The following is a 958-nucleotide window of genomic DNA, read 5'->3' on the forward strand; positions in this document are numbered from 1 at the left end:
GACGCGGACATCAAATTAACGACTGGTGGTGGGCTGCGGCTTAATCGCTGGCCGGGGCCCGCGCCCACCTGGTTTGCTGGACCCACGCGCTTGAAGGAAGAGCGCGCCGCCGCCTGCCTCACGGTGGCGCTCATGCCGGTGCTCAACCAGGTGGGCCGGGCTGCTGGGGCAGTGGGGAGGGGGGGCCCGACCGAGAGCTGGGTCGAAAGCCGTGCGCATGGGTCTCGAGGGCTGCCAGCGCCTCTATCCTGTGCTGCAGCAGTGCCTGGTGCGGGCTGCCCGCCGGAGGAGCGCCGCGGCCCCGTCCTGAACCAGAAGCCGGAGGAAGGACGGACGCCCAGGACCCTCCTGCTGCCGCCGCCGCCGCCGCCCGACGGCTTCCAGGCTGCGCCGCCCTGAGAACTCGGAGCCCCTGAGGCTCTGGGGAGACGCGCCCGGGACTGATGCACTGGACAGCTGTGCCGGAACAGTTTTGTACGCACGGACTGGTTAGCGATCCTTTTCTACTGAAGCTGGATCTTCGCCCGACCCCCGTTGGAAAGGACATCGGCCGGGCAGAGGTGGAAAGTGGGACCCGACGCCACTGCTGCCTTGTGAGGGATGGACCCCGTGCAGGCGGGCCAGTGACTCCCTCTGTAACTGGGCTGCTGTTGAGAGAGCGGACAAGGGGGCGGTGCCTTCTCACTTATATCTGAGCTGCAACAGAACAAAAAACCCTTTTCTATCTGCAAAGCCTTCTGTCGTGGTTCTTGGTGCAGGATTTAGAGGAGCCAGGCTCTCTCGAGCTCTGTAGTGTGTTCTTGGACTCCCGGTGTCAGGGCTGCGGGCAGCAAGGTCCAAATGTGTTCTGCCCCTGAGGGTAACGGGGGCAGAAGAGACAGGCTGGAACGGAAGGCGCTGCGGGGGTTCATGTGGGGAAACGGGGCTTTGGAAGAGAAGCTGCCCCTCAAGTGCTGGC

General features: G+C 64.8%; 1 protein-coding gene across 1 annotated transcript in view; it reads left to right on the plus strand.

Moving 5' to 3' along the window:
* Window positions 1-732, plus strand: part of EXOSC6 (exosome component 6) — a 1,327-nt gene extending 595 nt beyond the window's left edge. Inside the window, 2 exon segments of the mRNA XM_023756098.1 lie at window positions 97-207; window positions 209-732. Of these exon segments, the coding sequence (XP_023611866.1) occupies window positions 97-207; window positions 209-310 (213 nt within the window). The 3' untranslated portion in view covers window positions 311-732.
* Window positions 733-958: the final 226 nt, after the last annotated feature.

Source organism: Myotis lucifugus, unplaced genomic scaffold (genome assembly GCF_000147115.1).
Source record: "Myotis lucifugus unplaced genomic scaffold, Myoluc2.0 scaffold_88, whole genome shotgun sequence".
In the NCBI taxonomy this organism is placed as follows: domain Eukaryota; kingdom Metazoa; phylum Chordata; class Mammalia; order Chiroptera; family Vespertilionidae; genus Myotis; species Myotis lucifugus.